At 41.2% G+C, this 14359-nt stretch overlaps 2 protein-coding genes across 13 annotated transcripts in view; one reads left to right on the top strand and one right to left on the bottom strand.

Moving 5' to 3' along the window:
• The window catches only part of Ten1 (TEN1 subunit of CST complex), a 20041-nt gene extending 15093 nt beyond the window's left edge, over positions 1-4948 (bottom strand). For 3 of the 10 annotated variants that reach the window (XM_047546098.1, XM_047546097.1, XM_047546096.1), the window contains exon 1: positions 4685-4942. The gene's annotated coding sequence lies outside the window, so the exon portion shown is untranslated. Of the gene's footprint in view, positions 1-4684 lie in introns of all 10 variants that reach the window. The other 7 variants (XM_047546094.1, XM_047546095.1, XM_047546103.1 and 4 more) reach the window with 6 other exon arrangements.
• Positions 4761-14359, top strand: part of Acox1 (acyl-CoA oxidase 1) — a 24799-nt gene continuing 15200 nt past the window's right edge. The window contains exons 1-3 of one of the 3 annotated variants that reach the window (XM_047546087.1): positions 4761-5213; positions 5650-5809; positions 11340-11500. In XM_047546087.1, coding sequence (XP_047402043.1) covers positions 5105-5213; positions 5650-5809; positions 11340-11500 — 430 coding nt within the window. In that variant the 5' untranslated portion in view covers positions 4761-5104. Of the gene's footprint in view, positions 5214-5649; positions 5810-11339; positions 11501-14359 lie in introns of those variants that run through there. The other 2 variants (XM_047546086.1, XM_047546088.1) reach the window with 2 other exon arrangements.

A 14359-nucleotide genomic window follows, 5' to 3' on the forward strand; every position in this document is an offset into this window, starting at 1 on the left:
TAACAACTCAGTGTCCATCTGGTGGTGCAGATCTTTAGCATGGGTGATTCCATTTTAATATTTGGTCTGGCCTGTGGGGCCTCAGTGCAGGAGCCAAAATTGTGGCCAGCTCTAATTTTTCTTTAACAACGACAACTGACTTTCTAGAATATCAGGACTGGAAGAGTCTTCTGTTGAGCACCTTCTGTAGGACACGGTCTTTGCACTGACCCATTTTCTTTTCTTGTTTTAATTTTGTTCTATTTTTTCCCTTTGTTTTATTGTACACTGACCATTTATTTATTTTCTTCTTCTTCTTCTTTTTTTTTTTCCTTCTTTCTTTGCAATACCAGAATTGAACCCAAGGGTCTCTGCTGCCACTGAGCTACATCCCCACGTGTTTTTGTTTCAAGACAGGATCTCACTGAGTTGCCCATACTGGCCTCAAACTTTGATCCTTCTGCTAATCTCCCAAGTAACTGGGATTACACTGACCTATTTTCTGAATATGAATAACCATGGGTCACCAGATATCTGGGGATAATTGCAATGTGAAAGAAAAACACTGATAAAATGAATAGCAAAACTGATCTAGGAGGAAATATAAATTGCACAGGGACTGGAATAGAACTTCATTTTAAAATTTTTTGTGGTCAGCCAGGTGCAGTGACACATGCCTGCAATCTCAGCGGCTTGGGAGGTTGAGGCAGGAGGAGGATCTAGAGTTCAAAGCCAGCCTCAGCAAAAATTGAAGCACTGAGCAACTCAATGAGATCCTGTCTCTAAATAAAAATACACAAAACAGGACTGGGGGTAGGACTCAGTGGTCAAGTGTCCCTGAGTTAAATACCTGGTACCAAAAAAAAAAAAAAAAGCTACATCTCTAGTCCCCCCCTTTTTTTTTTTTAAGTTGTCAGTGGGCCTTCATTATTATTTTTTTAATTTATATGTGGTGCTGACAATCGAACCCAGAACCCAGTGCATCATGCATGCTAGGCAAGCACTCTACCACTGAACCACAACCATCCTGAGTCCTTTTTATTTTTCAGTTTGAGACAGAGTCTCATTAAGTTGTAGAGGCTGGTCTCAAACTGAGGGTCCTCCCACCTCAGTTTCCCGAGTTGCTGGGATTACCGGTGCGTGCCTACTGAGCCGCTGGGATTGTAGATCTGCCTCACCATGCCCAGCAGTCCTCCGATTTTAAACACCACCTCGGATCCTGTCCCTCGCAGTCCCTGACAGTGTCACTGTGCTCCATTTGCTTAAACCTAGGATCATTCTAGATGTCTCCCTTTCTCTCATGTCCCCATTCAATCCAAGCCAGCTATTGAAGCTGCCCCCTTCACTCTGTCTCCCTGGTCACCAGACCATCTAAGACTTTACCATCTTTATAACTGTTCTTTTTCTTTCTATTTTCATCCTGCTACATTCATTCTCTTCACGACAACCAGAGCAATGTTTTAAACTGGAAAAAAATGCTTTAGGGAGTTTTTTTTGTTGTTGTTTTTGTTTTTTTTTTGCCAAACCTCAAGTCTGAGAGTCTAACAAACCTCCAGATGTTAACCAATAATATACAGAAAGTTCAGGAACAGAGGAATATGTCAAAGACACCACAGAGAGTGGAAAAATACAGATTGTGGGACATTTCACAGGCAAAAGGATCTAGTTTCTTCAAAAAATAAATTGAAGGGAAAAAAAAAGGTGTACAGGGGAAACCTATATACTGTTACGATTCATACCCACCCACTGCAACTTGTGGACTCTGTGTGGACCCAGATTTGAACAAAGTGACTGTCCCTCATCTTTTAATGGAGGAAATTTGTTTATTGATTGGGTCTGTGATGACATTAAGGAACTTTAGTTAAGATTTCCAAATGTGATAACTGTATTGAAATAAAAATAGTTTAAACATAACATACTGAATCTATTTATGGATAACCTCCAGAACTTGCATAAAATTAATGTGATGACTAGTTGATCATGGTGGAACCTGGGTACAGAGGCCATGCAGAATTCACTGTGGTATTCCTCCTACTTTACATGTTTAAAAATGTCAATCAGATCACATGACTCCCTGTTGAAAATCTATGAAAGGTGTCCAGTGATAATGACTAGAATTGACAGCCTTTACCTTGGCCCACTATTAATGGGCACACTACCATGTGGGGTCCTCTCCGGCCTGCCTTTCTGCCCTCTTTGCCTTCCCCTTCCTCAGCACACCTCAGGTCCTGGACCTGCACTTTCCCCGAGATGAGATCAGGTTTTCCAAGATCTTCACACAGCTGGTTCCTTTCTTTCAGGTCTCAGTTCAAACACCTCTTCCTCAGTGAGGCCTCCCCTGTCCACCCCACCTAAGCTAGAATTCTCCCATACCCCCTCTACCCATCACCTGGATCTATTTCATTTTTAGTTTACTAAACAACTGGATTTCAAACAGCATAGTTTTTTGTTTGTTTGGCTTTTTTTGCAGTGCTGGGGATCAAACCCAGGACCGTGTGCATGGGAGGCAGGCACTCTACCAACCGAGCTATAGCCCTAGCTCAGTTTTTTTGTTTTTTTGTGTGTTTAAACGCCACCAACTAGACTGCATGCAGCTCTAGGAGGGGGATTCCAAAGCTTCATTCCCTGCTGTGTCCCCTGTGCTTCCCACAGGACCTGGGACATTATTAAATATTCATGGAATGGGTGAAGAGATTCATCGAGAGGAAAGCAAAAACCAAAAGCACCTGCCCCCACACTCAGCCTGGACACTGAGAACCAAAGCTACACCTTCTTCCTTACTGGAGCATCAACAGCCTGTCTGCCCAGAGATTCTTTCAATTCCCTTAACTTGCTGTCTCCAATAATTTTAGACTATGGTTCTTGCCCACTCAAAATCAAGACCCAGAACTGAAAAACCTGCCTTAAACCAATCTTTCAAGTCTCAATGAATTCTAGCCTTTCCATTTCCCCTGAGGCACTGTCAAAGTCTTGCCAGGTAGCAGTGCCCCCCTTTATCCAGTAAGCAATAAACTCAGCTTTATCTTACCAACAGCTTGTTTTGGTTCTATTTGTAGTGCCAGCAGTTTTTTTTTTTTTTTTCCCTTAAGGTTTTTTGTTTGTTGTTTGTTTGACTGGGATTGACCCCAGTGGCACTTTACCACTGAGTTACATCCCCAGCCTCTTTTATATTTTATTTTGAGGCAGGGCCTCACTATTTGCTGAGGTTGGCCTCTAAGTTGTGATCTTCCTGCCTCAGCCTTCGGAGTTGCCACCATAACCAGCAATGGAGTGCCAACTTTTATTTATTTATTTATTTATTTTTGGGCCGTGCTGGGGATGGAACCCAGGGCCTCACGCTTGCAAGGCAAGCACTCTACCAACTGAGCTATCTCCCCAACCCCTGGAGTGGCAACTTTTGACAAGAGTAATAAAATCAACAATAACTTGAAGGAATAATGTTTAGTAGGGGAGGAGGGCATTAAAAACAACTTCAGTTAACAGTGCCTCGCCCAGGTATATTGGGTCCAAGACAAAAGGAACCATCAGCAATGATCTTATCGTTAATTTTTTGAGATTTTGTTCCATTTTGATTTGTGGGCTGGGCATGTAGTTCAGTGGTAGAGTACTTGCCTAAGCATGCTGGAGGCGCTGGGTTCCATTTCGCCAGCAAACGCGCACACACACACAAAATGCATTAAAATATTATTCATCTTGAGTATTAGCTTTTGAGCTTCCTTAAAATCAGTATCCAAGGTGAATGACAGTACTGTATTACAAAAACTTAATTATGTAAAAAATTTACAAAAACAAATTAGAGAGAGGTAAAGGCATTGTGTAATGTGCTCCATCTTTGTTATGGAACGACCTCAAAAAGTAATTAAAACAAATGCAGAAATAATTTAAGTGTTTAACGTAGCAATTTTTTTTTTTTTTTTTGAGCAATAAGAACTAAGAATGAAAAGCGGTTGCTTCTGAGGATGGGGAACTCTTGCTTTTTATTATGAATCCTTATATGATTTTTAGGCATGTGTGCAGTTGCCACTTTGTTGACGACGACGACAGCAGCGCAAACAAGAGAGTCTGGATCCCAAGACCTGTACGAACCGTCAGTCAGTTTAGGGACACAAGAACAGAAAGTCTGGCTCGGCGTGGTGGCGCAGGCCTGTAATCTCAGCGACTGGGGAGGCTGAGGCAGGAGGGTCACAAGTTTAAGGCCAGCCGCTGCAAGACGTGGTCTCAAAATAAATAAAAAGGCTGGGGATGTAGCTCAGTAGTAGAGCGCCCCTGGTTCAGTCCCCAGAAACACACACACACACACACACACACACAGTCTGGCCTCTAAGGCAGAGGTCTCAAGAGAAGCACGCCTCTCTCAAAAACAGGGGAACCTTGGCAGTCCCGCACCCAGGCCCCCACAGCCCACGCGGGCTGCAAGCACGCCACTATTTTGACAGAAAATAAAGGTCCTGCTCCCCCAGTGACCTTTGTCCCCGTTCTTTTTTCTCCAACCTGGGAAGGTTCTGGGAAACCCTACGTCTTCCCACTACAATTCCGCAAAGGTCACCCACACCCTTTTCATCCACAGACCCTCGAGTCCCATTCTTCCACTAGTTTCCGGGGAGGGTTTAGCAAGAGGACCCGGAAGCGCGAGGTGGACGAGTCCCAGAGCGCAGGCGCAGTCTCCTGTCTTCTCGTTCCGCCCCCTTCCAAATCCCCAGCCAACCTGTTCTGGGCGTCGCCGGGCCTCAGATTCCCTATTTCCGTTCGGCGCGATCACGTGACGCGAGAGAGGCGGGATACCGACAGCCCTTCGCTCCCCGCTTCCGCCCCGGGCAATCTCTTGGCCTTCTACCTGGGTCCTCTTGCCGAGGGGCCGCTCGCGGGCCTCGCCTGGTCGGGAGCAGGGGATTCAGCCGCTCTACGGGCGGTCCCGGCGCGGGCGCCGCCTTCTCCGAGCCGGCCTGGGCGGGGAGCGTCACGCGCAGAGGGGCGGCGGCGAGGGAGAAGGGGCGGGCCGGGCGAGCGGGGCGGGGACTCGCGGTCCTGGGACTGCTCTTAGGGCCCGGCTGGCGCCGGAGCTGCGACACCGTCGCACCTGCCACCTGCCCTGCTGCTCCCCTCGTCTGCGACACTGGCCGACACCATGAACCCGGACCTGCGCAGGGAGCGGGCCGCCGCCACCTTCAACCCCGAGCTGATCACACACATTCTGGACGGCAGCCCCGAGAACACCCGGCGCCGTCGAGAGATCGGTGAGGGCGGCGGGCCGGCCTCCCTTCTCTCGCGAGCGAGGCTGAGACCCCCCTCGAAGAGGAGTCGGTGGTGCTGTGGGGCTTCTGGAGAGCCGAGGCTCCCATTTGGAGGGACGGTCTGTGACAGGGGTTGGGGGTCTCGCTTTTCCCGAGATGTGCTCGCGATTTAAACCTGCGGTAACTCAAGGAGGGTGGGTTTCGCCCGGCGCGGTGGCGCAAGCCTGTAATCCCAGCTACCCAGGAGGCCGAGGCAGGAGGATCGCAAGTTCGAGGGCAGCCTCAGAAATTTCGCAAGACCCGGTCTCAAAAAAATTCAAAAAGGGCCAGTGCTGCAGCTCAGTGGCAGAGTGACCTTGGGTTCAATCCCCAGTACCAGGGGCGGGGCTTGGGGAAGAAATGTCTATCTTCCGCTTGATGTCCTTTAACTCCCTTGTAGAGAACCTGATTATGAACGACCCAGACTTCCAGCATGAAGACTATAACTTCCTCACTCGCAGCCAGCGTTACGAGGTGGCTGTCAAGAAGAGTGCTAACATGGTGAAGAAGATGAGGGAGTTTGGCATCGCAGATCCTGACGAAATCATGTGGTTTAAAAAGTAGGTGTTGATTTCGCACAAGGCAAGTACTGTTAGCCCATACTTTACAGCTGCGAACCTTGTAAGGCTTTTTATTATCGTGCTTGGCGTTTGAAGCCCCAAACAGGCATATTTTCTTGCCACTTTAAAGTTGTATGTGGAAAATAATGTGGTTACTTTTGTATCTAGACCTTTTAGTGAGATGACATAGTTGTAGAATGCTGATAATGATCAGAGAAGCTGGAGTTTTCATTCTCAAGAATCTTATTTTTCAAATTCTTTCCCAAGCATCTCAATTTGGAGTGATTTAAATGCAGAATGAGGTTGCTCTTTGTGAAGAGACCTACTGAATTTTTGAGTTTGGAAATGTTTTCAGTTGCAAAACCAAACATTGAAATATTTGCAATAATAGCATTTTATTTTTATGTGATAGTGTGGTTCTTGAGTTTAAAATAATGGGAACTATGGGAATGGAAGAAAGAAGAACATTAGTCCAACCTCAGAATGAATATGAAGTATTCTAAGAACTCAGCATTGTTGAATCTACTGACAGGTTTTTAAATGGTTGTCTTGTGCAGAAAAATCTGCCTTGGTCTTAGTGCTGGAAGAGAGTATGTCCTTTTCTCAGACCACCGTTTTTGTTGCACTTGGTTTTTAATTAGATAAAGAAATGCGGACTTACTGACTTAGCCTAAATTAACACTCCTGTATCAGATCGTTTTGGCCTGTAGCATCTCTTACATGTCTGATTTACTTCTGGGCATCTCCTTGTTTTAAGTTTCTGTGTTTTAGAGGAACTCTAAAATTTTCATCATTAAAGATTAAATTTGGGGCTGGGAGTGTAGCTTGTGGTAGATGCTTGCCTAGTTATGTACAAAGCCCTCGGTTCAATCCACAGCAGTGCAAAAAAGTAAGTTAAAAAGCTGGATGCGGTGCAGCACACTTGTAATCCCAGTGACTGAGAGACTGAGGCAGGACGTTTGCAAATTCAAAGCCAGTCTTCAGCAACTTGGTGAGTCCCTAAGTAGCTTAGTGAGACCTTGTCTCAAAATGAAAAATAGCTGGGGATGCAGCTCAGTGGTTAAGTGCCCCTGGGTTCAATGCCTGGCACCTAAATAAATAAGTAAAATAGGTTTAATTTTGTGAATGTTGTATTTTCAGGAATGAAGATATATGAGACATGTTGCAAGTTCTACCTTTGTGTAGTAATGCTTCCTTATACTACTTTCTCCAAGGCATTTAGCATCGATTTTCAACTTGGTTTAGTTGTTGTAAAGATGGAGTGACCCACTCTGGCCCTTAAGCCTTTCCTCAGAACTCCATTCAATTTGTTATTCACATTTTAAAATTTATTTTTGGTATTGCAAATTCGAGTATTCACCAATTGCCACATACTCATTTTTGTTTCTGAAGTTGGTGACTCGTGGCTGTGGGGATACTGAGGGAGAGTAAATCCTAAATTGTTACTGAAAGACCTGAGTTGGGTTTGTAAACTTAAATTAGTTAAGATTATGTACCCGCTGTCATCCCAGCTCATGCCTGTAATTTTAGTAGCTCAAGAGGCTGAGGCAGGAGGATTTGCAAGTTTGAGGCCACCCTCAGACCCTGTCTCAAAATCAAAAGAGCTGGGGATGGAGCTCAGTGGTAAAATTCCCCTGGGTTCAATCCCCAGAACCAAAAAAATGAAGAGAAATTTTAGGTAGTTTTAGTTTTTAAGTGGTTGATGTAGCATCTTTCAGAATTGGTGTACATTTCGTAACTTGGTAGTTTGTTGTGTGTTACCAAACACAAGTTAAGTCACAGTGAACTGGAATAAAGTCCTTTGTGTTGACTAAAGATCCTGTGGACTCCAGTCAGTTTTTTTGTGGATCATTTTTCACCTGAAATATTAAAGTACCAACTTCAGTGTACCCTTTGGCATCCATCCTCCCAGTGTCCCTAGGCAATGACAAAAGAGATCATAAGTTAGATTGGGAATTAGTTTGGGCAGTTGCTGCCTGCCTTCAATAAGCCTGGAACATATAAATAATCCCATAAGTATGATAAACCAATCAGTTGTAACCAATATTTTGGTTAACCCTAAGAAAAAAATAATGTTGCCAGTTAACTATGACATACATTAATTGTGAGATGTATTGGATTTCTTAAATGCTAAAATGAGGGGGAGGATGCTAGGATTAATGAAATATAGTAATATTTCTAGGTATTTGAGGCATTTATTTGTCTCTTTTACATCCATTTCTCCTATCACAAAATAAAACTTAAAGAGCTTATTTTGAAGCGGACTGAATATTGGTAAAAATATTTTTTTAAGGTTTCCCAGGTTCAGCAAAGAACTGTTTACTCTAGGCTTTGCTGCTTGGGAAATGTAAATGTTTTACTAATCTTTCCTGTAATTTTTGTCTTTAACTATGCTGTTTGCTTTGAAAAGAAAACTGTACAGTGTTCTAAAGAGTTATTTGAAATTCTAATGAGGATTAGTCCTGTTTTTTGGTATCCTTCTTAGGTTTTTAAAGCTTGTTTCCCGAGGCTGGGGGTATAGCCCAATGGTAGAGCACATGTTTAGCATTTGTGAAGCCCTGAGTTCACCCCAGCATCCCAGAAGTAAAAATTTAAAAATTAATTAAAGCTGGCTCCTTGAAAACCATTTTCAGATGGAATTAAACCTCATTTAACTCACACATTCAGTTATTGATTTTTTTTTTTTCAGTACTGGGAATTGAACTCAGAGTACTCTACTACTCCCTACCTTGCCCGCTTTTTTCCTATTGTGCTGGGTATGGAACCCAGGGCTTTGTACATGCTGGGCAAGGGCTGTATCACTATGCTACATCCCCAGCCCCAAATTCTGTTCTTGAGTTGAATTTCAAATGGCCTAAAAACAAAAACTTTAATATTTTTATTAAGAATGAAAATATTTGATAGTGTTTATTTTGTATCCCATATTTTTTATTATTTTCTTAAATTGTTTTGCATTATTATCATTTTTTTTTATTATCATTTTATAAACTTCAGGGTACTTTACTATACTAAATTATTGGGCTTTCTTGATTCCCTCATGCCTTAATAAGTTTCACCTAAGTAATCATACCACTTTTTTTCTTCTTTCTTTCTTTTTTTCTTTTTTCTTTTTTTTTTTTTTTTAAACTGAGGGTTGAACTCAGGGACATTTTACTATTGAGATAGCTCAGTTGGTAGAGTGTTTGCCTTGCAATCACAAGGCCCTGGGTTCGATCCCCAGCACCACAAAAAAAAAAAAAAATTTTTTTTTTTTTTTTTTTTTTTTTTTTGAGACAGGGTTTTGCTAAATCGCTGAGGCTGGCTTGGAACTTTCAGTCTTCCCGCCTCAGTCTCCTGAGTTGCTGGGATTGCAGGTGTGTGCCACAGTGCCAGTTCTTCTCTCCTTTTTTCTTGTGGTACTGGGATGGAACCTAGGGCCTTGCACATGCTCAGCAAGCCTTTTACCATTAAACTACATCCCCTGCCCTTTTTAAATTTGATTTTGAGCCAGTCTCAGTATATCACCCAAGGCTGACTTTGAATTTGTAATCTGTAAGTTCATTTCTTTATAGATTTATGAAAGGAAATGGGAAGGGTGTAACTACTTGTTGGTTTTAGTGAGAATTGGAATACCTGTGATGCTGTGTTACTCGAGAGTGATCTGTCCATCTGTTCAGGCTTTCAGAGATCACATCATCGAGATGTGGTATATTTTCTGCATTATGAACCCACACTAAAGAAGTAAACTGCTTCTTACCTAGAGTAGTTAGAAATGAACTTACCTTTTCTGCATATTCTTATTCCTTTGTCCTATTTTCCTCCAGTTTAGTTTAAAAATTGATGTTTGGGCTAAAAGGCATTTTACTATTTCGGGACTTTGTTGTTTTATTTATTTGCTTATTTAAATATTGCTAGCTAGTCATTTCTTGGATATTTGGCTGAGTTTTTTCCTAGCATTCTTGAAATATGATTTTTCTACCCTAAGCTTATGACTAAAACCATTGGTATAGAGAAAACATTTTTCACTGATGCTAACGTGCGACCTTTATTCACTTTTACACATGACTTTGAGCACATTCCTTCTAGTGGAATCTAAGAATTATAACAAATCACTGATTAATTTGAGGTATTAATATCTAGCCAGGGGAGGTGGCCACACACCTGTTATCCTAGTGACTTGGAAGACTGAGGCAGGAAGATGGCAGCCTCAGCAATTTAGCAAGACCCTAGCATCTTAGTGAGACCCTGCCTCAAAATACAAAAATAAACAGGGATATGGCTTAGCAGTAGACACCCCTGGGTCAATTGCCAGACCTAAAAAAAGTAATATCTAAAGAGCATGTGTGGAGAGAATTGTTAGTTTCTAATTGGTTTATGATTTAATAAGATAGAAAAGAGTGAGGTAATTTGAATAGTATTTACTTAGAAAATAGGAAAATAAGAGGGTATGGTGTTTGCTAGTGCTTCTTTAAGTAGGATAGCTTCAGGGCTTCCCCAGAGCATATTTAGTTCATTCTATGTTCCTGTACAGGCTGAGATACAGTCATTCATTGAGAACACATGAAGAACAGTAGATAACATGTATTTTGTACTTTAAGCTCTTAGGATGTGTCGGTACAAAATGGACCCCTAGAAAGTCTACAAGATATAACCAAAACACATTAGTATGTGAAATTTGTATTTTTGACTTTCCTGGATTTGTACTATGAGAAGATAGTTGTGGGCTGAATTTTAGTATTGTACCGTTCCCTTAATCTGGGGTAATGTTCATTGACCTTTGGATAAGTCTTTAACCTGTGCACATCACCTACTTGCCCATCTATAAGCCCTAAAGACCTTTGGACATCTTTTTTTTTTTATTATTATTATTTTTTTATTTTTATGTGATGCTGAGGATTAAAACCAGTGCCTCACACATGTGAGACTGAGCACTCTACCACTGAGCCACAAACCCAGCCTGCCTACGTTTGGATGTTTTTAATTCCGCTCTGGAACATATATTTACTTTTTGGGATATTTGCTTAGATCATTTAGGGAAGGATAGTTTAAATTATTCTTAAGAGTTTTTGTTAACAGTTCTACAAATCGGTATTCTGTGGAGTTTCTTTTGATATTCAAAACAAACTAGTAAAGTCTGAAAGTAATGCAAAACCAAATAAAACATAAAAAAAATTTTTTTTTTCAACCAATCAAACCATTACATAATACCAATAAAACGAATTGTTTGGAATGGTTAAGTGTAGAATTTAAAAAGGAATTTTTGGGGCTGGGGGTGGGGCTCAGTGGTAGATGCTTTGCTAGCATGGTGAGGCCTTAGCTTCAATCCCCAGCACCAGAATCATGACCCTGAAATGATCAGAGGGAGAGAAATACCACCAGATCCTGTTGTTGACTCTTTAGGTAGTAAAATGGTAAAATTGACATTTAATTTAATAAGAAAGGGATTTCAGTTTTCCTGACCTTCATCCTAAGGGACAAGGTTGTTAGGATTGGGTGATAGGGTTGCAGTTTCTAGAGTAAGGCTGAGATCCTTTTCTTTTCTCTCCTGTAGACTACAATTGGTCAATTTTGTGGAACCTGTGGGCCTCAATTACTCCATGTTTATTCCTACCTTGCTGAATCAGGGCACCACTGCTCAGCAAGAGAAATGGCTGCATTCGTCCAAAGGACTCCAGATAATTGGCACCTACGCCCAGACGGAAATGGGTCACGGTTAGTCTACATCTGAGGGTCCGTGGGTAATCCACCTCAGGACTTCAGTTAAAAGTGACTCCTGCCATTTGATTTTTTTTCAGCTGCTAGTTATTTGGGGTTTTATTTTCAAATTGTTATTTAAAAATTCAACTTCTCTTTTTCTCTTGCATTAATTATTTTCACATAAATTGATCCAGAACTCTGACCTGTAAACATCCTTCAGTGTTATTTCTTAAAACCTTTTATTATTGTCCTATAAACAAGAGCTAAGCAGTTTGGAAGGCTGTGGTTTAAAGGTGTCAGAGCACACCGTTATGTTGGTGTAATTATTAAAGACTTGGGAAATTCTTTGGAGGATTAGTAATATTTGGAATATGTCTCTCTGCTTTAACAAAATTAGAGATGTGTATTTTAATGGGTACGGGATAATGGCAGGTAAATGTCTTCCTCTTCCATTGGCCACTAACAGCCATGCAGTTAGGAAAAAGTTCATGGTTCTCTTCATCTGACTCCAACAGTCTTTATATACATTTTTTCCATACATGTCCATGGACTCTGTATTGCCAGAAATTCTTGGTTAAAGTGTACCTAAAATGCCTGACTACTTTCAGTAAGCTTTGCTTGTGATCTTAATGGGAAATAGATTTCATTTCATAGATAAAGTCATTAGCAGGTTTGAGTGTTTTGAATTTGAACTTGCTCAGTCTCATCTCACTGTGAAAATGGAAGGGAAGGAGGAAGGGTTGTAAGAATCAGGAAAACTTATTTTGTGTTTAATTGGCTGCTCTTTGATTTATGAATTGGCTTAAGGAAAGTGTTATCCATCATAATATCTCTACAGGGACTGCAGATTCAGTTTACTTTACAAGCTCCTTACTAAACTCAAGACATTTAAGTGTTAGGATACCAGTTCTGAAATTAGAAGCCTGAAGAGAGATTTCCTGAGGGAGTAAAGAAACTAACATTCTTTATACAGTCTTCCTCTGAGTGTGTGAGTGTCTCCGTGCACGCATGAGTGCTTATAATCTTGAAGTAGCTTTGTGGTACAGACCCTTTTTTTGTTTTTGTATATATCACTTTAGAATTTATTTGACATAATAGCATCCTTCATAAGAAACATAAGATGTGAACTATCCTGAGGCTAATGGGTCTCTCTAATTGGTTTAATACTTCTGCCTTTATTTATAAAGTGCATTGTAAATGTATATTTGCCCTGCATTTCAAAGAGAGGGAGGAAGAAATGAAGATTTGAACTTTACTGGTTCAAGAACAGAAATTGGGCTAAGATTCTATGTTGTTTTATTTACATTTGCTAAATTTTCTTTCCCATATTGCTTTCAGATGTCTTTGTGTATTTTCTTATGTTTAAACAGATTTTGTCTTAATCTCTATAGTTTACTTTAGAGAACAATGTTTTGAAATTAAGTTTTGTTTCTTGCTAGAATTTTGTTCATTTATATTGATGTTTTATGTTGACTTCTGTTCACTTCCAAGTAAGCCAGTCACTTTGTATCACGTGAGAGTATTACCTCATAAAGAATAGGCATAGCATAGTGATGCAGACCTGCCTCTCAGGAGGTTGAGGATTAGGAAGAGCACCCTGGGCTCAATCCCCAGTACTGGGAAAAAAAAAAGTTTGTCAGCATCGAGGAGATGGCAGTTTAGTCACTTGCAGAAAGAGCTCGTTACCAGCTTTCTCTCTTCCCCCACAGCATGTCTTCCCTCTTCTAAAAACTTGCCAAGAAACTCTTGACACACTTGCTCTGGAATTATGAGCCTTAATCAAAGGCTGAGGCCAGAACTAAGGGGGCTGTCCTACCTGGGGTTCTGGTGTGGAAGGGACAGCCTGCGGAAGCTGGTTCAGCATTACCATCCTGACCACACATTTCTTTAGACCACAAATGGGTAGTATGTTAGTTCTTTTTTTTTTTTTTTTTTTTTTTGTTCTGATTAGTTATGCATGAGAGTAGAGTGCATTTTGATGCATCATACATAAATGGAGCATAACTTGTCATTCTTCTGATTGTACATGGTGGAGAATTACACTGGTCGTTTCATCATATACCCACATAGAGTAATAATGTCCAATAAATTCTACTAGCATATTAGTTCTTCATTGATTTCTTCATTGGGAATTCTTCTTGCCTTGTTTTCTATTATTATTTTAGGAATGTCAAGCTTATGTCATACAAAGTTTTTGTCTTAGATGATGCAGTATCTGCAAATTGCCACTGTTAATACTTCTTCTATGACTTTTTTTTTTTTTTTTTTTTAAACCTGTATTGGGAGGATCAAACCCAGGGCCTTGCACATGCTAGGCAAGTGCTCTGCCACTGAGGTACATCCCCAGTTCTTTTAATTTTATTTGGGGATAGGGTCTAAGTTGCCAGGTTGGCCTCTAGCTTGCAATCCTCCTTCATCCTCCCAAGTAGCTGAGATTACAGGGGCATGTCACCATCCTGGCTTATTGGTACATAAATATTAAATAAAGCACCTTTTTTCCTTTGAAACTAAAGACTGGTAGTGAACTTGAGTTTGAGTCATTAATCTTTCCCTGCCTTTTCACTTTTGCTTTCTCTCCCCATGCTAGATAGTCTTCTGTTCTCTTTTTCCCAAGTAATTTCTTTTTGTTGATTCTCCCATGAGACTTGTTCCTTGAGTATTTGGGTTATTCTAATTTCCCCACTATTATTGTTAGTAAAGTTTACAGTGATCTGTATTCTAGGCTAGGATGTAGTTCAATGGTAGAGTGCCTGCCCAGCATTTATGAGGTCCTGGGTTTGCTTGCCAGCACCATATACACACACACACACACACACACACACACACACACACACACACAAGTATTCTTTGGGGTTTATCTTTGGAATATCTTTC

The sequence above is a fragment of the Sciurus carolinensis genome, chromosome 3 (assembly GCF_902686445.1).
Source record: "Sciurus carolinensis chromosome 3, mSciCar1.2, whole genome shotgun sequence".
Lineage (NCBI taxonomy): Eukaryota > Metazoa > Chordata > Mammalia > Rodentia > Sciuridae > Sciurus > Sciurus carolinensis.